This window comes from Poeciliopsis prolifica, unplaced genomic scaffold (genome assembly GCF_027474105.1).
Source record: "Poeciliopsis prolifica strain line A6 unplaced genomic scaffold, Auburn_PproV2 SCAFFOLD067, whole genome shotgun sequence".
In the NCBI taxonomy this organism is placed as follows: domain Eukaryota; kingdom Metazoa; phylum Chordata; class Actinopteri; order Cyprinodontiformes; family Poeciliidae; genus Poeciliopsis; species Poeciliopsis prolifica.
The window spans coordinates 732,016-756,269 of record NW_026562442.1 but is presented as its reverse complement, the minus strand read 5'-3'; the positions used below and the strand labels follow the sequence as shown (position 1 = coordinate 756,269).

General features: G+C 40.2%; 3 protein-coding genes across 5 annotated transcripts in view; all 3 read right to left on the bottom strand.

The window, feature by feature from the left end:
• Positions 1-235: 235 nt before the first annotated feature.
• On the bottom strand, positions 236-6,557 carry LOC129351551 (zinc finger protein 420-like). The gene is made up of 7 exons (XM_055020457.1): positions 6,430-6,557; positions 5,254-5,456; positions 5,062-5,163; positions 4,888-4,983; positions 4,697-4,807; positions 3,722-3,845; positions 236-3,000 (listed from the first exon to the last, which is right to left on the bottom strand). The coding sequence occupies exons 1-7, from the start codon at positions 6,455-6,457 to the stop codon at positions 407-409; spliced, it is 3,258 nt and encodes a 1,085-aa protein (XP_054876432.1). The 5' UTR covers positions 6,458-6,557; the 3' UTR covers positions 236-406.
• A 372-nt stretch (positions 6,558-6,929) lies between these two features.
• Positions 6,930-13,268, bottom strand: LOC129351555 (zinc finger protein 709-like). 2 transcript variants are annotated; one of them, XM_055020465.1, is made up of 7 exons: positions 13,139-13,268; positions 11,941-12,143; positions 11,756-11,857; positions 11,581-11,676; positions 11,377-11,487; positions 10,547-10,670; positions 6,930-10,386 (listed from the first exon to the last, which is right to left on the bottom strand). In XM_055020465.1, exons 1-7 carry the CDS (start codon positions 13,164-13,166, stop codon positions 7,781-7,783), a joined length of 3,270 nt encoding a protein of 1,089 aa, XP_054876440.1. In that variant the 5' UTR covers positions 13,167-13,268; the 3' UTR covers positions 6,930-7,780. The 2 variants fall into 2 exon arrangements, with proteins under 2 accessions (XP_054876440.1, XP_054876441.1); XM_055020466.1 differs by lacking the exons at positions 11,941-12,143; positions 13,139-13,268 and having other exon boundaries at positions 11,377-11,663; positions 11,756-11,820.
• Positions 13,269-13,626: 358 nt separating this feature from the next.
• btbd11a (BTB (POZ) domain containing 11a) overlaps positions 13,627-24,254 on the bottom strand; it is a 138,240-nt gene continuing 127,612 nt past the window's right edge. For both annotated transcript variants that reach the window (XM_055020393.1, XM_055020394.1), the window contains 8 exons: positions 23,202-23,434; positions 22,102-22,280; positions 21,788-21,893; positions 20,520-20,622; positions 20,352-20,433; positions 19,558-19,626; positions 19,363-19,476; positions 13,627-18,304 (listed from right to left, as the gene is read on the bottom strand). In XM_055020393.1, the coding sequence (XP_054876368.1) occupies positions 18,065-18,304; positions 19,363-19,476; positions 19,558-19,626; positions 20,352-20,433; positions 20,520-20,622; positions 21,788-21,893; positions 22,102-22,280; positions 23,202-23,434 (1,126 nt within the window). In that variant the 3' untranslated portion in view covers positions 13,627-18,064. The remainder of the gene's footprint in view (positions 18,305-19,362; positions 19,477-19,557; positions 19,627-20,351; positions 20,434-20,519; positions 20,623-21,787; positions 21,894-22,101; positions 22,281-23,201; positions 23,435-24,254) is intronic.

The following is a 24,254-nucleotide window of genomic DNA, read 5'->3' as shown; positions in this document are numbered from 1 at the left end:
CTTGAAACAATAAACCCACCCTCACATCGGTCAGATGAGGAAGATTCTCCAGGTAAAAAACATCCAGATTAGCTCATCAAATCTATTCCAGCATACTTTTTGATAAAATGAACACAAAGATTTATTCCACAACAAATAAATTTCTTTCTGTTGACAAATTGAGTAATATTGAAATGAATCATTTTTACTTAAAAGTAATAAGACAGACAAAGGATACTAAAACGTAAGACACCAATGACGGTTCAAGTCTTTAATGTTTCAAAGTTCAGAAAAGCAACATTTTTCTGCAGCCTTTTCCAAAGCATGTCTGATTATTCATTCCTTTTTGCACATGTTAACTCTGTGATGCGTAAACGAAAAGAAAAACATTGACTTGTAAACAAAATCCAAAGAAGAAACTCAAAGTTCATGGGTTAAATTCCAGTCCGACTTCCGCTGTGAACGTTTGTTCCAGCTTCACGTCGTGAGTGAGCGAATGTTCCCACAGCAGCTTCTTCTGCAGGAAGACCGATCCACAGTCCTCACAGACGAAGCTCCGCGTTTTCCCAGCGTGAGTCCGCCGGTGTTTCTTCATGTGGTAGGACAGCCGGAAGGTTTTATCGCAGAGGTCGCATTTAAACGGTTTCTCCCCTGTGTGGATGCGCATGTGAGACTTCAAGTAGCCCGACTGGATGAAAGCCTTGCTGCACACGTCGCACTTGTACGGCCGCTCTCCGGTGTGGTAGCGGTTGTGGAGCCGGAGCTCGTTGGCGGTCAGGAAGGTTTTTCCGCAGACGGTGCATTGGTGCGGTCTCTCCCCGGTGTGGATGAGCTCGTGCCTCTTCAGAGACGTCTCCTTCATAAACTGCTTTCCGCAGGTCTTGCAGGGATAGCGCACGCCGATGTGGACCTGCTCCACGTGGTTGCTGAGCTGCAGCTTGGTGCGGTAGGCCATGTCGCACTGCGAGCAGCTCCAGGGTTTGTCCTCGGAGTGCGTCCCCATGTGGACCGTCAGCTCTGAGGCTGAGCGGTAGCACTTCCCACACTGCCAGCACAGGAAGGGTTTCTCCCCGGTGTGCTTCCTCTGGTGGACCGTCAGGCAGTTGGACGAGCGGAACTTCTCGGGGCACATGTTGCAGGCGTAGGGGAACTCGCCTTTGTGTATCCTCTGGTGGATGGCGAGGTAGGACAGCTGGACGAAGGATTTGTCGCACTGCGGACAGGGGAAAGGCCCGGCGAAGCCGTGCTGCTTCTCATAGTGCTCCCTCAGTCGTCTCAGAAGGGTGAAGCTCTTCTCGCACATTGTGCATTTCATCGGCCGGTGCATGAGCTTGTGCCTTTCGAAGGCGGCCTCATTTCCAAGGATCTTGCCGCACTCCTTGCAGTAGAGCGGGTCGTGGATCCGCTGGTGGACTTTGAGCATCGTGACGCTCTTGAACTCCTTATTGCAGTCGTCGCACTTCATCACTTCCCGGATCTCCACCTTGCAGACGTTCTCCTGGTGCTCCTTCAGGGCGGATGGATACTCGAAGTGTTTGCCACAGTTGGAGCACCAGACGGGGATCTTGGCCGTTTGGCCTTGTGCAGAGTCGGTACCGCTCGCCTCGCTGTGGCTGGGTCCGGCTCTCTGCTCCTTCTTCCACGACAGACGGGAAGTCTTCTTGTGGCAGATGGCGTAGATCTGGTGTCTCTTCAGGCCGTGCATGTGTTTGAACCTCTTCTTGCAGTGGATGCAGTGAAACGGTCGGTCCTCTGTGTGGCATTGGATGTGCCTGTTCAGAGTTTTGATGCTATCAAACACCCTGCTGCACACCGGGCACGCCTTTGGGGCTTTCTTTCTGTTCAAACCCACTACAGTCCGGTTATCCGTCGTAGTTTCTGCAGGCGGGTCAAATTCTGTTTCTTTTTTACCTAATCCGTCAGGATCCTCCTGGTTCTGGGGATCTGCGTCCGCCAGGATCTGCTCCACGGTCTTGCAGTGCTCCTCTCGGATGCCCTCGTGCCCGTGGATGATCTGGTGCTTCTTCAGAGTGTCTTTGTACTTGAAGCCCTTCTCGCAGGTTATGCATACGTATGGTCGCTCCTCAGTGTGGGAGCGTAAATGCTTTGCGATGTCCGCGGTGCAGGGGAGGATTCGGCCGCAGATTGGACAGATTTTCCCTTCCACCGATACCTCCGAGTGCGTCTCTGCGTTCGCATCTGAATCGCCTTTCCTTGCTTTCTGCTCCCTGCTCTTACAAATCTCCCTCTCATGCCTCTTCAACACATACAGATTCTTGAACTTCTTGTCACAAAACGAACACTTATACGGACGATCTTCTGAGTGGGACTTCATGTGTCGCTCCATGTCAACTTCCCGGGCGAAGTACTTCCCGCACAAGGAGCAGTTTTTATTTTCAGACATCTCAGAGGTGCAGGGATCCCCCAGGTCTTCATCTTTAGGGCTGCTGCTCAACACTCCCTTCTCGTGAACCCGCATCATGTGGCGGTTCATGTCGTACTGGTCCCTGAACCGCTTTTCGCAGCTGCTGCACTTGTACTTCAGGTCGCGGTTTTCGTTGTGTATTTCCTGGTGGCGCCTCATGGCTGCGGCTCGCAGGAACGTCTTGTTGCATACTGGACATGTTTTGTTGTTGGAGTATTTTTTCCGCAGCCTCTTGGCCGCTTCTGATTCGCTGTTTGCCTTCGAAGCTTTTCTCTTCAGCTCCAGCCTCTTGCTTTGCTTCAGCGGCTGAAAAGCGGCAGGCTTTAATGCGTCGTCCGAGTCGTCGAGTGTCGCTTCATTGGCGTCCATATCTTCGTGATCGTCGGACTCCACCAGAGTCGGCTGCTCTATCTGAATGTAGTCCAACAGCGTGACAGTTTCGCCCTCCACCTGGACGGTCATACAGCCCTGGATCTGGTCTGAAGAGGACTGGATCTGCAGCTCGTCGGGATGGATCACGATCTTCTCCAGCTGGGGAAGAGACAGCGAGGACAGGATGCAGTTCCCAAACGATGATGGGATGTTCTGCGTTTCATCTGCGGTGAAATTAAAATTTTATTTCAATGATGGATTAAAAAAAAGATGCTTTGTACAAAAACAGGCTGAAAGTTTAGCTGAAATACCCCTTTAATGTTTTTATGTTTGGTTTAAACCACACATTTAGGTTGTGTAGCGGCCTAGTCAAAGCTTGGAGTTGAAATAACACTATGTGGCTAAATTAAATAAATGGGAAGCTCACTGCTCATATTCACTAATCAAGCTGTTGTTTTGTTTGGTTTAGGGGGGCACACATTTTCTACACAAAAAAGGTTTTTTTATTCTGAGAAGATTTAAATAATGACTTTTTATATTCCCTTTGGTCATCTTTGAAATTAAAACAATCTGAAAAATCATTATCAACTTGAACGCAATAAAAAATACAAAATGAAAACCTCAAATTATGAAAATTTGACTAATGAATTTCAGAAGGTTCTGGATGCTTCAACTGTTTTCCATGTTATTTTTAATCTAAATCCAACTTCAAGAAGAGCAGACAGATCAAAATAAAAACTACCAAACTACCTAGTCAAAGTCCAGACTGAAATCATATTGTAACAGATGTAACTGTAATAAAGGTTGGGTTCTGAAGGAATTGACCCAAAACAGTTGAGAATAAATGCTCAAGCAAAGTCACATAAAACCAAAATAAATTTAAAAAAAGCATTCAAGTTTTTGTAAAAATTGGGGTTTGTAAATACTTTTATAGTTACGACTCACCAGTAAAATCCACGTGTCCGAGTTTCGTCTGGTACCGCAGGACAGTTTTCAGGTGCAGGGGGTCCGGTACCGAGTGAGCGCACTCCTCCAGCGCCGTCGGGATGCCGCCGATCATGGACGCCGTCTACGAAAAAACAAACAAACATGAAGTGACTGAAGTTTTCTCAAATATGGGAAAGATTAGAGAACATTTCCTTAAAGTAAAACAGATCAGCATAGAGTCCCAGTAACTAAATCCAGATGCCAGTAGAAGAAAAACATGTTTCCTGTTTCACATCACAAATTTAAAGATGCAAGTTTTCTCAAATCTTTTTGGCATAAAACAAAATGTTGAAGTTTGGGACGCCCCTTCACTCCCACTGCTAAGCAAAGTGCAGGTTCTGTGATGCTGTGGGTCTCCATCTCTTTCAAAGGCAAATTTAAGGTGAAGGTAAATTTAAGAAAGAAATAACAGGTGATAAACTACTAGCACCAGTTGATTGTTTTATTTAATGTTACAGATGAAATTTTAAAAGTGCTGCTTTGGCGCGATGCTGCCACCAACATGGCTGATTGTGCTTTCCAGAAATATTCAGAAAGGGACAATCGGTTTTTCTCGTAACTGACAGAAAGGTGTTTATCAGCCAGCTGACTTGGCAGTGGGCAGCAATAGAAACCTTGATTTATGGAAATACTTCAATTAAAAAAAAATTTTTTTGTGCTTTCAGCCGTACCAAAATTGATTTTTTTTATGCAAAACTGCTTTAACGTGTTGACTTGGCATGCTTTTTAATTACTTATTTAGTGAACTAACTTAATTACGTGTCATTTAATTTAATTTCTAATTTAATGGGAGCACTGTAATTGCGAAATTGTTTCTTTTTTCTAACATTAGCAAATTATTAAAGATTTGCAAATATTTGTAATGGAAACGCAGCTTGTGTGTTTAAAACCTTGTGTGTTTAAAACCTTTAAAAAGATGTGAGTCTCGTCTACCTGCTGAATGTCGGGAACTGGGAGAAGCTTCTCCAGTCGGGACAGGAAATCCAACATCAGCATCTGCAGAGCGTTGTCATATTCGGGTCCAAAATCTGTGGGGAAAACATCCTGGAGAAGGAAAGGTCAGGTTTTAGTTTGAAGAGTACGTAGTTAAGAAGTGCTTAACGCAAGGTGTAAAAACTAAAGACCTGGAAGAACTTCTCCTTCTCTTCAGGATCCTTCAACAACAACCCAACCTGATCCACAAAGTTCGACTCTGGAAACTGAACATCTGAAAAACAAGGCTGGAAACACAGAAACATTCACGTGTATGATATCTGATTGGCTCTGATGGGTTAAATGTTGTATTTTAAGAGGCTAACCTGTGCTGCCCAGGTGGATATGAGGGATTTGATCTGATCCAGGTGCATCTGGATGGATTCTGTGTCGGGGATCTGCTCGGAGCGACACAATTCAAGAACAACCTGAAGGAAAGGATGAAAAGGTGGCAGGATGAGCGAACTGTTCTCACTCCCTGATGGAGGAGAACCGATGTTACTCGTTTTTTTTTTTACCCTTGCTCTCAGTCCCAGAAGCAGCTGAGCTTTCTGGTCTGGATTCAACAGTTCTGGCACAAGATCAGTGATGGTACTGATGAAGTCCTCCACTAATCCGTATTTGTGAAGGTTCCCGCTCTGCACGATGTGCCACATGGCCGCAGACACAAGGCGGAGGGGGGGGATGAAGAGGCGAAGAGACGGCAGCAGGAGAGGCAGATCTGGAAAACATCTTACAGAATTAGAAAACCACAACCTTTCTTTTTTTTTTTTTTTTTTTGCTTTTATATTGAAATTGAAATATCTTTTCAATTTATATTGAAAAGATATTTGGGATATTTTGAGTTTAATCCCAAAAATAAACAGAAAATTGGTCAGCATATCATGGATTAATGACAATAAATTTATGAAAAATTAAACAATTACAAGGAAATAAATTTAAACTGTAAATATTAAGTTATGCATTAGATAGCTGGATGGACTTGACTGTTCAAAAGATTTAATGCAACATTTTCATAAAATATGGTTTAAATAACTTAATGCTTTGTTTATTATTTGATTTTGAAATTCTTTGCGATCTGTATTGTACAACTCAACACATAAAATCCAAGAAAACAGCTTTTAACACATTTGCTTTCCAAAAAGTTACTTATTTCTGGAGCCAATCGTTTATCCGCTCCCTCCACCGTGGTGCGTTCACGGACAGAAACATGTGTGGTAAAAACGAACAATAACACCGGTGCAGCCCGACAGCATGATGGACGCAATATCTGTAGCTGTTTACTTAATAAATCATCTTAAAATACATGTAACGGATTAACATAAAGCGCTGCAGATGACATAGTTGTTCAGATCTCAGTTGTTTTCAGTTAGCTTTGCTGACTCTAATTATACCCGAAGCCCTCGAAGGCAACATTTGTCAGCAGTTAGTCGGTGGCAAAAACGTAAACTAACGATAACCTCAGTTGAAGCGCGTAGTTAAAGAATGTGAGGATCGGTTTTTGTTAAGTATTGTTCCCCACTCATTTACGCTCATTCACCCAGTCCAGCTCCCCGGCGTGCGGTGCAACGTCGCAGAAACCAACCGCCATCTCAGAGCGGCGTACGCCATGTTTGAAATCGGGCGCACACACTCCGAGAGAAAAACCAATAACTCGGTAAAAACAAACGCTACACAAACGCTCATCGACTTACCGTCACTGGTAGGTTCTGAGCTCCCCATATTGTGTCGAAAAGTACTCAGTTAGGAATATAAATCAATTCGGGGACGTTGTGAGTCGACGTCCGCCCGACCCTGCGGTGCAACCAGCTGCTGGCGGGGAGGAAAAGACGGTTAAATATCCTGTTCATAGTGCGCATGCGCAGTATGTCAACACATGCTTATTTGATAACATACTACTTTAAACGTGATGTATTTTCACACGCTAGCACAAGCTATTGATTATTCAGACATGTTAAGAAAATAAAATAATGTTAAAGCCTTTGCTTGCAAGTAACCTTCTTCACATGATTAATGCGGTCTGTGTTGCTCACCATCGCCACCTACAGGAAATTCGGAATTTAATGGCAGGGCAATAATTTAGTATGAAGAGCCAAAAGTGCCAAGAAAATAAAACATTGTTTATTTATTATAACAAAAATATACGTCATAGTTTAAATAAAACCAAATATAAATATGCACAAAAATAGCATATTTTTTATTGAATCACTTTCTGAAATCTGAAAATTAATATATGTCCAAACAAACACTGAAATATATCTGATGACAGTGAAAATATGAGTATGTGGGTAATGAGCAGTACGTGACAGATTTTTTTAATAGCTACAATTTTAAACAAATGGTTGCTTTTTGTTTTTATTCATTATCAATAGTAAAAAATGTACACCTCACCAACTTATTGGCTTGAACATACAAGTAAACTGGTCGATGAAATAAACATGGGAATGTATTTTCTATAATAGAAAATATGTCCACTACTTAAGTGGATGTAGTCCACTTAAGTTTTAAGTGGACTATATCCACATGTAGCCATGTATTGAATACATGGTTGAAACAAATCCATTTTTGTAATTTAATATATGGATCTCCAAATGTACCAACAGTAACACAAGTCCAAAATTAATCCTGTGTATAAATATGAGTAATTTTAAGGGCAACTACATATTTAGCGACTTACTGATTTAATTGTTTCACTTTTGACCTTTGATTATTTATTAGTCACATATTGGTTGCTCTGAAACAAACACACCGCTTTTTTTTATGGTTTGAAGTTTGCTTTGTGAAAAAGAAATGCCTGTTTAAACTTTATTAATTCATGTCAACTGCATAGTTTTTACACACAAGCAATGAATATCTGCATGTACTTTTAATTGATTGAAGCAGCTCTCTTTTACATAAATTTCACTTTGCACCATCACTGGTGACAAAAACAAATAATGAAAAAGGTTAACTGGAAAGAGCTTGTGACCAAACATTTAATAAAGAAAACGGAATGTCTCAGAAAAATTAGGAAATGTTACAATTTCTGAAGAGCAGACAGAAAACCTATTGATACTCCAACTCAATCTCATTTCCAAAGACCGTCTCAATGTTCTGTTCATGAGTGACAGAGTGTTCGTTCAGCAGTTTCCTTTGGGCAAAACCGAGTCCACAGATCTCACAGGTGAAGCTCTTTTGTTTCCCATCATGAGTGAGTCTGTGTTTCTGCATGTTTCTCGACAACCTGAAGCTTTTGTCGCAGATTTCACATGCGTATGGCTTCTCTCCTGTGTGGAGACGCATGTGGATCTTTAAGTAACTTGACTGGATGAAGGCCTTACAGCATACCTCACACTTATATGGGCGCACGCCGGTGTGGTATCTGCTGTGCCGCAGGAGCTCGTTGCCGGTCAGGAAGGATTTGCCGCACTCTGTGCATGGAAAAGGCCTCTCGCCGGTGTGAGTGAGCTCGTGCCTTTTCAGTGACATCTCCTTCATGAACTGCTTCCCGCAGACGGTACATGTGAACCGGATACAGAGGTGGACTTGCTCCACGTGATTCTTGAGCTGCGCCTTTGTACGGTAAGCCATGTTGCATTGACCGCAAACCCAGGGTCTCTCCTCGGAGTGGGTGCCCATATGCATGGAGAGATCAGAGGCGGCGCGGTACGACTTCCCACACTGCCAGCACAGGAAGGGCTTCTCCCCAGAGTGTTTCCGCCGATGAACCGTCAACAAGGAGGAGGTCCTGAATTTCTCAGGACAACTGTCACAGACAAATGGAAACTCCCCTCTGTGGATCCTCTGGTGGATAATGAGATAGGAAAGTTGGACAAAGGTTTTGTCACACTGAGTACACGGGAAGGGTCCTGTGAAGTTGTGCTGCTTCTCATAGTGTTCTCTCAGACGTCTTGAGATGATGAACGTCTCATCGCACATCGTGCACTGCATCGGCCTGTGCAACAGCTTGTGTCTCTCGAAGGCGGGTTCGTCAGCCAGGATCTTCTTGCAGTCTTTGCAGTACAGCGGGTTGTGAATCTTCTTATGCACCTTGAGCATTGTTATGCTTTTGAACTCCTTTCCACACTCGTTGCATTTCTTCACGGTCGGTTCTGCTCGGCAAACGCTTTCCTGATGTTCTTTCAGGGCAGGCAGGGACTCGAAGTGTTGGCTGCAGTTTGAACACCAGACAAATATCTGTTGGAGATCCGTTTCACCTTGATTGGACCCCTTCTTCAGCGAGTAACGTGGGGGTTTGTTGTAGCAGACTGCATAGATCTGGTGTCTTTTGAGTCCGTACAAGTCTTTGTAGCGCCTCTTGCAGTGGACGCAGTAATATGGCCGGTCGACCCTGTGGGACTGGAGATGCTTGTTCAAAGTTTTAATCATATCAAACGTCTTGGAACAGACAGGACACACTTTCAGGCCTTCTTTGGACATCTTCAGAACAGGTACACTCTCTTTTGGAGAATCTTCCGATCCCTCCACGTCCATTTGTTCTGGTCCACCAGTATCACCAGTACACTGAGCATCAGCCTCAGAGAGAAGCCTCTCCAGTTTCATGCACTGCACCTCTCTGATGCCCTCGTGGCCTTTGAGAGTTTGGTGCTTCTTTATTGTGTCTTTATACTTAAAGCCCTTCTCACACGTGAGGCAGACATACGGTCGTTCTTCAGAATGAGATCGCAAATGCTTCTTAATGTCTCTGTTGTTCTTAATGGTCATGCTGCAGATGGGACACACTTTATGTTTAACTGATGCTTCAGTTGACAGTAGCATATATGGAGTCAGCTCTGTATTTAAAGGTGGATTGTTTGGAGGTTTTGCTGATACATCTGCAGTTGTTTCTGGATTTAAGGATTCCTTTTCCTTTTTCTTGGCCATTTTGTCCGCTCTTATTTTGCAGCTCTTCTCATGCGACTTCAAGGCGTAAGGGTTTTTAAACTTCTTTCCACACAAAGAACACTGATGTGGGCGCTCCCCTGAATGAGTCTCTATGTGCCGCTTCAGATCACTCTGCCAGGCGAAATACTTCCCACAGTGCGGACAGGTTTGTTTTGTGGCCGTGGTGGACTCTTTGGACTTCCTGGCTTTCGTGTTAGTGCTGTCACTCGTCTCTCCCTTTTCGTGGACTCGCATGGTGTGTCGTTTCAAGTCGTACTGGTCCCTGAATCGTTTGTCACACTTGGCACAGTTGTGGTTGTAGTCGCGCTTTGTTTTGTGAATCTCCAGGTGCCGCCTCATGCCGGCAGCTCGCGGGAATGTCTTGTTACACACGGGGCACGTTTTACTGTCGTGGTATTTTCTTCGGACTCTTTTAGGCTTCACCAGATCTTTCTTTTCTTTAAAAACTCTTCTTCTCAGTCGGAGCCACCTTGTTTGCTGCGGGGGTTCTACGCCATTATCTGAATCGTTATGTGGTGCTTCCTGCACAGGTTCCTCCATATTTGATTCTCCAGGATGATCAGGTTGAACTGAACTTGAAGCCCCAACATCGTCAACCAGGGTCACAGTTTCCTCCTCCACTTTGACAGTCAAGGTATCGGGCAGCAGCTCCGGGAAAGGCGGCATCTGTATCGGGTCGGAACAGACCACAAGCTGGTCCAACTGAGGAAGAGATAAGGATGACAGGATGGAGGTCCCAGTGGAGTATGGAATGGTCTGAGTTTCATCTGTGTGGAAATAAAAACTGTTCAGCCATTTCTACAAACAAGAATTGGCTTGAATTTGTTGTTTTCTTCAAATTAAACCTCCAGTCAGAACTTTACCAGAAGCTCATTGAAGGATATTTGCGAGTACTACACAGATACCGAGACAATAGAGGAGACTCACCGGAAAAATCAAGACATCCAAGCGTTGTGTGGTACCGCAGAACAGCTGCCAGGTGCTGTGGGTCGGGGACAGAGTGAGCGGACTCCTCCAGGCCAGAAGGCACTGCACTCAGCATGGATGCAGTCTGAACAGTCAGAATGTTGAAATTAAGCTCTGAATTTTGAGATTAAAGTCAAGCATTTTGAGAAAAAGAGTCAGAATTATGAGGATACATTTGGAATTTTGATGTTCAATTGAAAATTTTGAGATTAAAGCCAGTTTTAAAATTTAGGTCTAAATAGTGAGAATAATAATAAAAAGATCAAGAATTTAAAAAACAAATTAAAAAACAGAAATATAAAAATAAAGTTGGAATTTCAAAATCAAGGTGAATTTTGATTAAATTCAATAACTACGGAAAAACAATAGAATTATGAGAATAAATCTGGAATTCTGGAATTAATTTAAATATTTTTTAATTAAAATCAGAATTTTAAAATTCAGATCTTAATTTTGAGATTAAAGCCAGAATAAAAAATAAATAAAAAATCTGAAACAGATTTTGAAATTAATATGATTTTTTTTTTTATATCTGAGATTAATGTCTACATTTTAACTATAAAGTCTGAATCTTTGAGACCAAAGTCAAAGTACTGAGATTAAAGTCTGAACTCTGAGATCAAATTGTGAAATCTGAGATTAAGGTCAACATTTTGAGATTAAAGTCTAAATTTTGAAGTTAGAATCCTGATATCAAATGTGAAATTTCTTATTTTTTTACAAAAATATTGTGTGGAATACACATTACATTTTATGTTAAGAAAGAGCGGAAGTGACTGATGTTCTTCTACCTGGTGAATATCAGGAACTGGAAGAAGTTTCTCCAGTCTGGACACAAAGTCCAACATCAGCATCTGCAGAGCGTTGTCAAAATCAGGTCCAAAATCTGAGGGGAAAACATCCTGCAAGACAATGATCACAGTTCACCTAAAAATGTATTTTACTGCCAACCAAACATCAACGTCCGGTCCAATACCACGCCGTTCCGGACAAACCTGGAAGAACTTCTTCCTCTCCTCAGGGAGCTTTAACAACAGCTCCACCTGATCCACAAAGTTTGTCTCGGGAAAACGTACATCTGCAAAGCAAGGCTGGAAATAAGACACACAGCTTCAGCTTCAGTTAAAGAATCGAGTGAATGATCCAGAAGACATTGTGTCAGGAACCAACCTGTGCTGCCCAGGAGGACATGAGTGTTCTGATCCGATCCAGATGCATCTCGACAGATTCTTTGTCTGTGGACTGCGCCGAACGACACAGTTCAAGAACAAGCTGCAAGAAAAGACGCCATCTCAAACACCTTATGCATGTCACACATCAGCAGTTTTGTACGGTTAATAAATGTCTCTGTTTACTCGAGCTCTGAGTCCAAGAAGGAGCTGGACTTTCTGCTCCGGGTTCAACAGTTCTGGCACGACATCTGTGACTCTGCTGATGAACTCTTCCACCATCCCATAATCCTGAACGTTCCTGCTCTGCACCGTGTGCCACATGGCTCCAGAAACCAAACGGAGGGGAGGAATGAAGAGGCGAAGAGAAGGAAGCTGAAGAGGCGGCTCTACAAATAAAGATTTAAACTTGTTATTTAAACACTGTTTTCAAAAATCTGGCCTTTGTTTTGAGCTGAATTTTAAAGGATATGTTACACTAAAAGTGGAAAGGTTATGTTTTAATATGAGTATATATGAGAACCTCTAGATTTTTCTAGATTTAAAATAATAAATTCATATTATGAAGAGATAAATGTAAAATATCTTTAAAAAAGATTTGTGAATGTTACCTGGAGAATTTTAAAAATCAGACATTAGGTCCCATTTTTTGAGTCACAATTACAGTTTATTAACTTCTTTTTATTGTCATTAAATGCATGATAAGAAGGATCTCCTTCTTATCATGAATATAAGGAATATAAGCACATCTTCCAACAGCATGAGAAAAAAAAAGTCTCAGTAGTCTTAATTAGTGGCCCTGTCTTCCATATGATTATGTTGAGAAAACATTTATTTATTTTTAAGGTTTTGAGTTTATTATTAACACAATTAAGCAACAGTTTAATTATATTTTTTCAGGATTTGTGGCATTTTTTTAGCTCCATATCACTTAGCAGCAAGTCAGGAAATTGCGTTGCTCCGTGATGCGTTCAAAAATGACGTAAAGTCGAGCTATCTAACTGAGCAATAACAACAGCAGTAAAAGTTCTGCAGACTAAAGTGGCATTTAAAGGGGATAACTCTCTTTTATAAGCAAGCTCAAATGTAGCTTTCCAGAGAGCAGTTAACGGCAAAAGGCAGCTGTCAAAGTTAAACCCTTTAGAAGTATTTATTAGTAAATTAAGTTTTAGTAATTTTATTGCTTAGAAGTCAGCTAACTTCTAACATAAACTTCAAGACTAAATTGCGCCCACACCCGCTTCCTGGTGGAGCAACACGGCACCGAAACGCCGTCAACGTCCCGAATTGAGCTACGCCATATTGGAAATGGGGCGCACACACTCCAAAACACGAACTAATAACTCATCAAGAACAACGAGTCCTGACATTCTGGATGGCTTACCGTTTTCTACATGATCCGGGCTTTCCATGTTGTTTTGTAAAGTGAACAATCTAAACAAACAGTCTACCTCGACACTATTTCAGGTCGACGTTCACTCAGACCTGCGGAGCAAACGGAGAGACAGAGAGGAAGGGCGGCGCGGCGGTTTGTACGTATGGCGCATGCGCTGTAGTAGAATCTAGGTCAACGCATTCTGCCGTCCAGCGGTTTGCTTACAGCAGCACAATAATAACACACATCGGTTTTAACGTTAATTTATCAGAGGATTTAATACTTATATTTTTTAATATATATATACTTATATAATATATATCCAGTAGTGCCTTGGAAAAGTACTTTGACAGATTTTAATTGCATTTCTTTGAAATCAACAAATTTTGTCAGAAAAAAGGTTTTATCAAGTTTTTCCATATACTTTTGCTTAGCTTAGCCTACAAATACATATTCCTCTCACAAATACAAGGTAAAAAGACAATTAAGACTTTAGATGTTTTTAAACTGAGGTCTTTATTAGCTGTCCACAATATCATGTCATGGAACGACAGAAACCGTAGCATGAGTGTAACATTTCTCTTTGTTGTTATACTCCACCACATCTCTGCTTCTGACACCAGGTATAATTTATATATTTTTTATATATATATATATATATGTATATATATATAATTTGTACAATGTACATTTTCCCTTTAAAGGAACAGAAGTAGCAAAAGTTTCATCCCCATGTGGATTTAAACTAACCCATGCAAGTTATCACTGTGTCTAGGGAAAATTAGGTATATTACCAGGAACAAATACGCAGGATAATAAATGCTCAGACAAACACAAAGGAGGGTGTTGAGACAAAGCTGCTGTACAGAACACATTCCCACCAACATTAAACAAGAAGAGCCATGCAAACTGACATTTACTCTACAGCTTTGACCCGTTTTGGGCCTGAAATGCCAGAAATGGGACAAGCTAAGCTGTTTTTTTGCTACTGGCGTAACATTAAGTCTAACAGAAACAGATAAGCATAAAATCTTTGACTTTATTTTCATACTTTAGTTGCTGTTGGGTCACAATAAGACTTTAACTCAAGCTCACTGGTAAAATACTCTGATTGTGTGAGGCTACAGTAACACTGGCACAAAAAAGTGCTTGACATCATCATGAACCTTGGTTTGCATCAGGTTGCATTTCACTTTCAAATAAAGCGTTTCTACTAAAATATGTGAATATGTGATGATTCATTTAAGTTACTAACATACAGTAAACACTTTAAAGCATTCAGGGTAAAATAAACAAGAACACACCATGGGTTGCCACAGATATTTAACCAAAAATATATATATTTAAGCAAATTTCAGTCACTCATTTGGCTCACATTTACACCATAGCTAACCTCATGGGAACACAATCTGATGGTAAATATTGCTTCTACTAAATATCTTAAAGCATTATTAAATATATTCTTTTCAAAACTGCTGAATGTAAAATAAAATATATACTGCTATGTATGTAGATAAGAAAATAAAACTGTAGTATAGCATCTATAATCTGTCAATATTTATAGAAGTTCATATATTATGTTAAGATTTCCTTAAAATTTGGGCTAAAATATGGATGTAATTTTGAATGTGCTACAGTAATTATATTTCATAAGAATATAAATAGTAAATATTAAAACTGTTGACAATTGCATTTGGTTTGTTGCTGGAAAAAAATTGCACAATTTCCAAATCTTTGTGTTACATTCATTAAATAGATTTCAGTTGTATATTAAAATACAACCGAATGCATAAAACTTAAAAACATCTGAATGAACTGTCAATATCTGAAAAGAAAAAAAAACTGTTGCTAAATATTGGGGCATTAAGCATTAAGAGAATTACTAAAATAAATAAATATTGACCCTTTTCTCATGACGTCACGCTCCACTCCGCCATGACGGACATTAAAACAACCGATTCGCTCCTGTAAAAAACAATCATATCCATTTTATTGATTCTATTTCATTTTGAAAGTGGTCACTTTATAAGTATGAATAATTAGAAAGATTTAAAAATATCGTATTATGGAAAAAGTACGTGTCTAGCCATTGGTAACCATGGAAACAGTGCCGCACCGTCATGTAGCCTAGCATATATGGAATAAAACTGGTTCGCATCTTCTCTTTTGTATGTCTAACGTTGCTCTGGTGTGAAGAGAAACGCTGTTTAGGACACATTGACATAAATGATGCGGTGTGAATTGAGGTAAACTCGGTAATTTGATCACCAGGGAGGATTTACGGGTCGGTTTCTAAGCTAGCTGCTTGTGAATACCGTCAACAATGAGGCCCAACAAGGCGAGTTACGTTCAGACAAATTAACTCGACTCGAACAAGAAGGCGCCACGAATAAACTGGAAAAAGCAACTTTGTTCAGTTCAATACGGGCATTTCAGGCCCGTCCGTCACTTCCGACGCCCAACATGGCGCCTGGAATGATAGAGTGAAGTTGTTGTAAAGGGTCAATACTGTATGAGACACCACTGTAAACAATGTATTCTTGTTTTTTTTATTACTTTTGTTAAATTCACACTTTGTATTTAGTAGACTTATTTTTTTAAGCTACTAATTATTAATTTCCTGGATGATTTCTTGACTTTTTACACATTCTGTCCTTCAAAATGTTGTAAAGCCCATGCTACACCAGCAGGGGGCGATCATAGCTATGAACTTTATTAAAATCCATTGTGACTCGTGTTTTCTTCAACTTATTTCACCGTTTCCTCTCTTAACTTTTTCAGTTTGTATTTTAATTTTATGAAATCAAAGCAACATAAAATTGACTTAACTGTTGCTGAAGTTAAATGCTGAGAGGCAATGCAGAAACTGGACGTTTCTTAGTCGTTTTACGACACCCAGACTATTCAAATGCAACACAGATTGTTTTGTTTTTTTAAATAAATTTAGCAAAATATTTAGCATGATCTGCAAGGAGCTTTAAGATTTTAGCATTTCTGTCATTATACATTCATGTGAAAATATGATTCCCTCCTATAAGATTCAGTGTTTTTCAAAAAGATTTAAACATTAAAGTATTTGTGTTTAACAATAATATATTTTTATAATAATTTAAACAAACAATAAAATAAAAGACTGTCAAGTTTTTTTTTTTTATAAGGTTTTCACTTTTGAATCTCAGATATATTTAGTCTGGTTACTGTTTAAGTGAGAAAAAAGATCTGTAAAAAAACAAATTAAGACGTCTCAGAATAATTTGTCATCAGATATTTCAAAATAAAACAACTGCTGACATGTCCATGTTGGCCGACAAAGCATGTTCACCCTGAGAGCAGACAGTAAATGTTAAAAGAAGTCTCCAAACCCCCTAAAATGTCACCACACAACAGACAGCAGGTTTGTGTTACTTTTGATATGAAAGTGTAAGGAAGAAACTTTAAGTTTAACTTTATTGATGCTCTCAAAGAGAAACATGAAGATTTAAGTTCGCAAAGAAGACCAGGAAAAATTATTCTTTCACAAGTCGAGTCGAAAATTTCTCTTGATATCTTTTAATTATGAAGACAATGTTGATTTTTAGTTTTTTAAGCGCAACTATATCACTTTGTTTTTCAGAAATCAACATAAATTTGATTAGCCGTCAAAATGCAAACATTTTATTAGCTCCTTGTGACATTTTTTGTCATATAAGAGTTTCATCTTTGGTTTTTCATTTATTTAGTTTCATTATTTTTAGTTTATTTTTGGGATTTCTAGACTTTTTAAAAAGTTGATCTTTATATTTGCCTCCCTTTTACCACCAAACAATGAGAGTAAAATATTACTTTATGTATAATCTCAATTGTATTAGGAAGTTCATTTCAATACTAAACAGCTAAGATAATTTAATACACAGATAGTAGATTTAAAAGCTGCGGACTAGCATGAATCTTGTAATCTATCCTGATAATCTGGGACACTTCAGAGCAAAAATAATTTGAGGGGAAACCCTTCGGCTCAGCTAAAACTAGCATCCCACAGTGTGATGTTGCATAACACACAAGTCATACAGATGGATTAAACATGCAAGTTTGCATAATCCTGACGCACAGCGGGGAGCAGGTTTAGCGAGGCCGGTGTCATCAGCCAGGCGAGTGAGTGTTGGGATTTTACACCATCTTGCAAAAACGATGATTTTCAGAAGATATTTACAGTTTCAGAAACTCTGTCCGTCTCCAGAATCCCGCTCTGACTTGTGGCGAATAAAAAGTTAATAAGCAGCAAATTCTTTACTTCCCGCTCAGAAAAAGTGGTCCATGAAGTAAGCTGTGCATAAAAAAGCAACATGATGGCAGCTCAGTAAAGGAGGTGTCATGCAAAAAGACAAATCATTTCCCGTGTTTTAGGAATCAGTCAGCATAGATTTCGGGTTTATTTGAACCGGCTCGGCGGAAGTTCCTGTGATCAGTTTGGCTTCTGCAACATGGCAGATAAAACACAGTGAAACGTGTCCAGCGAGAACACACTGAAGGACTCAAATGTAAGCAAGTCCACCTAAAAAGTTGCTACGGGTTGTATAGCAGGGGTTTAATTTGCGGCATCCACTTCCAGAAAATGTATCATTTGTATTGAATGAGTAAAACTTCTACTTTAATTTCTGAGTGAAAAAAGTGTAAAACATGTATTTCATGCATGTGTCCCGTATGAAATACAGTTGCGAGTCGGATTATTGTGAATGAGGCGTCTTGATCGAGTCAGGTTTGTTTTTACCCGCAGTGAACAGCCGTCAGGACAGGAGCTCAGGCAAAAAAATAAAGTTCAGTCACAAACGACTACATTAACGTTCAACAAGCAGCAGAATTAAAGGGACATCCTGGCGGTAGATCGTCCAACAGCAGTTTGACGTGGGCGGGACAGTGTTTGCTAAGATGGGCGTTACATCGATGCTGCGGCTGCGGTCACACCACCGAGCCCTTGGAGGTGGAGAGGTGGATGGAGTGGATGCGGGTGGCCAGGGTCTTCTCCAGGTCGTGGAGGATGTCGGAGCAGAGGCCGGGGCTGGACGCGGGGCTCTCGGCGGAGGTGGCGGCGAGCGGCTCGTACAGGAGCTGTTTGAAGGCGTCCAGTTCGATCAGCAGCACCATGTTCTTCAGGAAGTAGCCCTCGATGAACGCCGTTAGCTCCAACGCACCGAGAAACTGCAGAGAGCGAAGATAAAATGATCACATTTTATCACTAATATCATAATAATCTTCTTATCCTTTTTTTTTTTTTTTTTTAAAAACTAGGTATTCTGGGAGTTTAGATTTTAATTCCCTTTTTTGATTTGGTTTATTTTTTTGTTTTTTGCATGACATAAAAATCTGTGGTGAATAACTTGAAGTTGGTGTAAATTTGGAAAAGATCTTATTGTTATATGAATTAGATCATCTTAAATAAGGAACAATTGATCATTAAATCTTCACTGCCTTCAGGAGAAGATACAGGCTAACCGCTAGCCATTACGTTATTTAGATTTTATGACTAAGAAATGTTGAAAACAAAACTCAAATATTTTTATACCCATTTTCTCAATTATGCCTTAAATCAGAGCTCAGCAAAACACATCTGTAATGTTTATTAGCATCCACAGAAGCATGCTAATCTTAGCATTGTATTGTTAACGTGTAAAAAAAAAAACATGTAACAGTTAGCATTAGCATGCTAACCCTAGCAATGACAATACTTATTCAGGGATACAAATTCTAGCAAGAGGTGAATTGCTAACATTAGCATCCAAATGAGCATAATAATGTTAGCAGAGCAATGTTAATGTGCAAAGAGAATGATACCATTACCTTTAGCATGCTAATCTTACCACTCATGACTATGCAAGGGGATAAAATGGGAGACAATAACTGGAAAAGGGTTGAATCGCTAACATTAGCTTGCTTAACATACATTGTTACTGTATGTTGTACTTTGTCCGCTAAGTTTGCAGCACAGCATTGCCTATTTTAACCAATATAGAGGTCAAGCTCTGTATTTTCCTCTTATTCTACAAAATTTGCAGCTGAAATTCAAAATATTCCAATAAAATTATGAATCAAAGTGGGAGAAACTCAACAAATGTCCTCTTTTTGGACCAGCTAGCATTCAGTTTTTTCTTTCTTTTTTTTTCCTTTGTCAAGACAACTGTGAGTTAGAGCCTCTCAGAAATCAGCTGTCATTTGAGGCATTAATAAATAATGGAGGAGATGAGCAGGTGGATTCCCACCTTGGCGTGTTTGTAAAGGTCCACGCAGGTTTCAGTGGTGATGTTCTTGGAGCAGATGATCTCACAGTGTCTCTGAAGGGCCTCTAGTTGGAAGAACTTGGCTGCAGACAGGAGCTGCAGAGAACGGTACATGCAGGATTAAATTAAAAACAAAAACAAACTCAAAGTAATGACTTTGCAAACCCTCTGCATTACCTCCATCACTTCTGTGTTGCGGATGTGCAGAGACTCTGTGCCGCCGCAGTATAGATACTGCATGACCAGCTGCAAGATAAAACACATTTAAAAGTAAATAAAAGGCTCTGGATTTGGGTTTTTTCACATCCCCAAAATACTTTTTTAAACCAATTCTGAAAAGCTGCTGATATGATGCATCTCCTACCAGCTAAGGGAGTGATTGTACTTCACTGGAACAAAACAACAGGATCAGGAAAGCTGAGTTATTTGAAAACATTAAACATTAGAGGCCAATTAAGGACAAGAATGACCAGATCAAGATGTTCAGAGGCAATAGAGTCTCTATGCTGAGTTATCTCCTGTATATATTAAAATATGTATAGATATGCATCTCAGAGGGTGCTTATTATTGGTTATATTGTCTACATGTCAACATATGTGAAAAAAATTCACATGGAAAAAGTAAATGAAAATATCTCATTGCTTTATAAGCCTGGCAGGCCACCAGGCTTTACTTGTGTCCCCACCAGGGGACACAGTGCTTACTTTTTTATTTAAGTGTTTTTAAATTGTTTACATTTTAAGACTTTATGGTTGTGTTCAGGTATTAATCTTGCAATCTTTTAATAACACATAATTATCAAGTGATATTTTCATCCAAACATTTTTTAACTCAAAAACACGACGAACCGCCGGATGAATGACTGACACCTAACCGCCGCGGTCAGCAGGTTTCCTGGGGAAAACCTCCAATCTTACACTCATCTAACTTGCTAAAGTAACTAAAAAAATCTACATGTTGAACTTCTTACGTGGAAAATGTTGTATTTGACGTGGCTGATCTCAATGCATGTGTTTTCTGCTGCTGGTCTGTTCTGCAGCAGAGACTTGAACCTGGATGAAAAACAAAACGAGTCACTTTTTCCATCTTATTGACTAAAATCCAACATATCTGCATTAAAGCCACAGCTTCCCAGTACCTGGCTGACGCTGTAAACAGCAACACCTTGTGTGCATAAAACGGTTTCCCCTCCACCAGGAAGGTGACGTCAGACATCTCCTTATTGTTCAGGAAGTGAGGGTCTGGGAAAAACAAAACGCTTTTATTCAAGAGAACTAATTATAAAGAGCAGCAAACAGCAGAAGATGAAGCTGATTGTTGTAGGTTTTACTCCAAATTAAACAATTACCATTTATTTTGTATTCTAACAATGAATGTCTTTCAACATTTCTCTAAAACCCTCAGTCATGTTTAGCTCCTTCAGTGTTCATTTCTGATGTAAACAGCAGGTGGCGTCGCAACACTGTGCAAGTTTCTTGCTTAACCTCAAGATAAAAAGTTATTATTATTTCCAGCAAGGACGAACTGAATTAAAGTAATAAACAGAAGCACAAAATGGACGACTTTTAGAAATATATTGAAGTTATGTATCGTTTGTTTAGTTAAAACCTAAAAATGATAAATGTACAATTTGAAAGCCTATATGTTACTTTCAGGAATTGGATGAAATGGATATTTGAATATAAAGTATTAAAACATTTACAGATATACATTTAATTTATGAAGCTATTTTTATCTGCTTCATAATCATAAAAAGAGAAATCTCGATGTTACTCACTTCATAATGTGAATCCAACAATATGATGTTTATTTCATTGGAGGTTGTTTATTTGAGTAATGCTATTTGCAGCTAATAATGCTAATTAGCAACTATTAGCTAGTAGCCCAAACGTGTCCATTGTTACGATTATTCCCTGTTTTGTAATAAGATAGATATGCAGATATACAATTAATTTATGCATCATCATTTTTTCTTCTTAAACATATCATTTATATGATAAAATTTAAATGCATAATTTAAATTTATTTTATAAATTTAAATTATGAAAAGTTGTTATTGCATCAACTTTGCGAAGTTGAACATGATTTCCAATTTCTACAGTTCTGCCTATATATAAATTACTAATTAATACTCATATTAATAATTTGCTCTCTGTTATTGATTAATGTCGTTAAAACGCATCAAACTCAAAAATACGAATAATTCGCTATATTAGCTGCAGATCAGATCAACCATGAATCAGCTGTTCACACTCTGACCACCAGGCGGAGAGTTTATGGGACAGAGGGAAGAGGATCGATGCTAATTTGCGCCAATCGTCCACAACAAGTACTAAAGACACAAAAGAGTCAGAAACTCATGGAAATAAATGAAAATGATTCTGTTTTCACAAACTGAAGGCTCACCCAGGCGTGACGTCTGTTTCTTCTTGATCTCTGTCAATTTGGGGATGGGGAAAGGTCCATAGCACTGCGTGAAAATGACCGACAGCTGCTGGCTAATCACTTCATTCTGCAGACACACAGCAGCAGCAGCAGCACCGTTAGGGACAAACACTTTCCACATGCTACAGCTTTAAACCCTTTGGTTTCCCCCTGCTAATCCTGACAAAACATCATGCAAATGAGGAAGCTAATAGATTCAGTTTGTATTCCCAGCCTGTCTTGTGTCTGCAGTCTGAACAAGCGGTTTGCTGCTGTGAAGGAAAGCCCCCGGCGACCTTGCTGGTTCGCAGGATCTGGAACATGAGCGGCAGGCCGTGTGTGATCAGCTCCTCCGTGTACTCGTCCTCCTGGATGCAGCTGAAGTCTTTGAGCAGCCCCTGGATCAGCGGCCGGCGGTTCTGCATGAAGCAGGTGCGCAGGGACTCGAGCCAGGTGTGCAGCGTCCAAGGAACGCCTGGGAGAAACACACACACACACACACAACACAAAAAACGTAGAGTGAATACAGAGAAATGGAGAAAAACAAGGGAAGAGTCACAGGAGACAGACGGATCATATTTCTCCACTGGATGCCATGAATGTTGGATTAGTGGGAAATCAGAGGTAAAACAAATGGAGCATCTGAGTTGAATTAAAAGTGCTTGTTAATAACAGCTCTAATGCGATTGATGGAAATGAAGTGAGCATAAAACACAGCGAGACAGAAATTAACTGCCTATTCTCTGCCTTCATAACGATGAAGATGGTTTAAAAAGCTTAAAGCTGCAGGTTATGAAAAGAAAATATGGTTTTCACACATCTGTTAGTGTCTGTGTCATGCCAGCGTAACATGAGTGCTGCTATTGCAGTCTGAAGAAATGCACCGCTCCCGGTCAGAAGCAACCAATCACAGCCGGGAGGAGGATCTTAGTGCTGTCAATCAGGCTAGCGTACACTCTGCTCAATGTACTAATGGTGGTAAATCGACTTATCTTGAATATTTAAAATGTCTTCCAGTTGTGATGTTAAACATTCATAAGAATTGAAAGTTTATTGTAAGAACTTCGGTGGACAATTTATCGTCCAGATAAAATTTGTTATCATGACAGACCTTCGCACACCAAAGTCCCTCCTGTTTGAATCAAAGCCAAAGTTCTGACTAAATGTTGAGGTGAATGCACCGAAAGCTGACGGCAGCTACATTTAAAACACCAGGATGAAGCTCCGTCATCCTGTTCACACCTTTGACCCACTACAGATAAAACGGCTCCTGTTTTACGGTTGGGTGAGCTGCAGAGGGTGGGAACAGGACGGGACAGGACGGGCACAGCATGAGCACATCTGCAGGACAGCTGGAGGCTTGTGTGCCACTGAGGCATGCATTAGTAAATCTGACCTAAGCTGCGGATGTCAATGGTGATGTCCACATGGCCATGCTCTGCGCTATGGTACATGGCCTCTCTCAGGGCCCGCAGTTTGGCCTTTCCTGTTCGCAGCGTCCCGCTGCAGTTAGCCTGCGGTGCCGGCCTCTTCTCCCCGGGATCCGAACCCTCGGCCAGGATCTCCTCCAGGGACAAAACGTCCCCCTTCTCCTTCTCTGAGTGGGACAGAAGCTTCCGGAAAACATTCCTGCACAAGAGGGAGACAAAACGCAGAGTTGCATCATGGGTAAAAATTCAAGAGGATGAACTCTGCCAATTCAACAAGAGTCCTGGAGCTATTTCTCTTGGTAGCCATAAAAATCCTCAGCTGTTTTTATTTAAGTTATATTATATTACACTATACTGACTGATAACCTTATTATTATTATTATTCACTGGGATTATAAAACCATGTTTCAGTTAATTTAAATATAATTTAACCTGAGAAATATTATTTAAACTTGTAGTGGCTGCATAAAATAGAATAGAAAATTAATCTTACCAATCTTACTTGATAAGATTTTGTATTTTTGCAGTGTATTTCACACTCCCTCCTGGTTCCCCTCATTATTTTCTCAGTTTTTTTTTCCATCTGAATTTTTCCTTGGATTTAAGTTTTTGTTCTGCTTTCATCATGTTTTATTTATTTTCTTATTAAACTCCCTTCATTTACTCGACTTTTCTACCATCAAAACACAAAACACGACAGATTTTAGATCCTTAAAAATGACTGCCTTCAAAACTAAATTAAAACTGAACATTATATATAGTTATTAGCCTTAATCTGAAGATAATCTGCATGAGAAGAACCAGCCCTAATTCAGTGGCAGCCTCTCTACAGCGTAACGCAGCGTGATCACCACTCTATAATTGATTGTCTTAATAATGCTGCATTGTGCTGCGCTCCATTTACCCGCCGCCCTGAATGCTAATAGGTTTTATCTTTATCCGTTTCGGCTGCAGTAAAGTGCGGCCCAACACATCGTTATGGAAATGGAGATGTCTCCCGTGAGGAGCAGATTGAACGG